The 1,388-nt window shown below is 41.1% G+C and overlaps 1 protein-coding gene across 1 annotated transcript; it reads right to left on the bottom strand.

Annotated features, from left to right (window-relative positions):
• Nucleotides 1-614: 614 nt before the first annotated feature.
• LOC121965281 (trifunctional purine biosynthetic protein adenosine-3-like) lies at nucleotides 615-946 on the bottom strand (the record flags this gene model as incomplete). The annotated part of the gene is made up of 2 exons (XM_042515437.1): nucleotides 615-783; nucleotides 861-946. Coding segments are annotated over 2 exons (255 nt in total), but the record flags the coding sequence as incomplete, so codon positions are not given.
• Nucleotides 947-1,388: the final 442 nt, after the last annotated feature.

The following is a 1,388-nucleotide window of genomic DNA, read 5'->3' as shown; positions in this document are numbered from 1 at the left end:
CAGCTGCAGGAAGCTTTTTGGGACAGCATTAAAGAAAATGCATCGAGTTAAGTGAAGTTTGGATTAACGATCATTGATTTATGGACAAATTTTTGCAAAAGGCTAATGCAATTACTTAAACTAGTGGCGCCCCGGTAAATAGATTTTAATATAGTTTACACACTTGACTCAACATTATTATTTAAGATATCTAATATTTGGGGTGTTCTTGCTGCACAACAGGCCGCTGCTCTCTGTGCTGCATTCCTGCTAATGTTGATGGATCAAATTAAGACTGATCTAAAATAAAAATAAATAAATTCAACCAAACCTTTGTATCCAAAATTAAATAACCAGAGTGCTACTTTAACCTTTCACCATGTGCTGCACTCCTGCTAATGAACAAATCTTTGCACTGAAATGACTTAAAACAATTTCACCTGAGTTCAGTGCATCTGCATGAAGCAAAATATAAATGAAATTGTACTAAAAAAATAAGCAAAGCAAAAATAAATATGCCATTACGGAAAGCAAATAGATGAAAAACTGTTTATTTGACAAATATCTTTGGCCGCATCGTTATGCTCAGTTATGTAAATGTTGCCTCTGCTGCTGCGCTGCAGCGTCGTGCATACCTGTGATCTCCACTCCTTTCTTGTAGGAGCCGGGGTAACCAGCGCTGGCCATGACCACGGTGACTGCAGAGCTGTCCTGGTGCCACACGGGGGCGCTGGAGACCAGTTTACCGTTCAGCGTGTTCAAGATGACCTCGTACAGGTCGCTCTTCAGGAGAGGCAGCAGCACCTGAGAGAGCAGCACGAATTCCATGTTTATTTTCAGAGAAGAAGCAGCGATGGATGAGCGCAGTTGCGGAAACACACCTGACACTCGGGGTCTCCGAAGCGGCAGTTGAACTCGAGGACTTTGGGTCCCTGTTTGGTCAACATCAGCCCTGCGTACAGCACACCTGGAAAACACGACGCAGGGTACGTTTCATTAATCCGGACCTGGAAACTCAAAAAACAGACACAGTGAAGACCAGGCGTCCTGCAGCTGAGGGGCGAAGGAAGATTCAAGACTTTTCCAGACTTTTTGATGCCACCTGAAACTACGTTTTAGACCGATTTTCTAATAAACAAAATTAAGGAACAATGATGTTTATTATAACATAAAAATAACTTTTTTTTGGCCCAGAAAAAAGTTATCATGTCAAATGTTGGAAAAACCTCCTTTCTAAGAGCAGAACACGTGGAAGACGATGAACAGAAATATTTCATAATAAAGGTATCTATTTATTACCATTTCTGGCCAGTTTTCTGGACAATTTTGTTTCTCAAACTGCACGCGAGATTTCACCTTGTGGATTCACATCATGACGGGTTCAGGAATGGTCTTATTTAACAAAAAAA

This window comes from Plectropomus leopardus, unplaced genomic scaffold (genome assembly GCF_008729295.1).
Source record: "Plectropomus leopardus isolate mb unplaced genomic scaffold, YSFRI_Pleo_2.0 unplaced_scaffold19361, whole genome shotgun sequence".
In the NCBI taxonomy this organism is placed as follows: domain Eukaryota; kingdom Metazoa; phylum Chordata; class Actinopteri; order Perciformes; family Serranidae; genus Plectropomus; species Plectropomus leopardus.
Note: the sequence above shows the minus strand (reverse complement) of the source record. Positions and strands in the feature narration are given on the sequence as shown.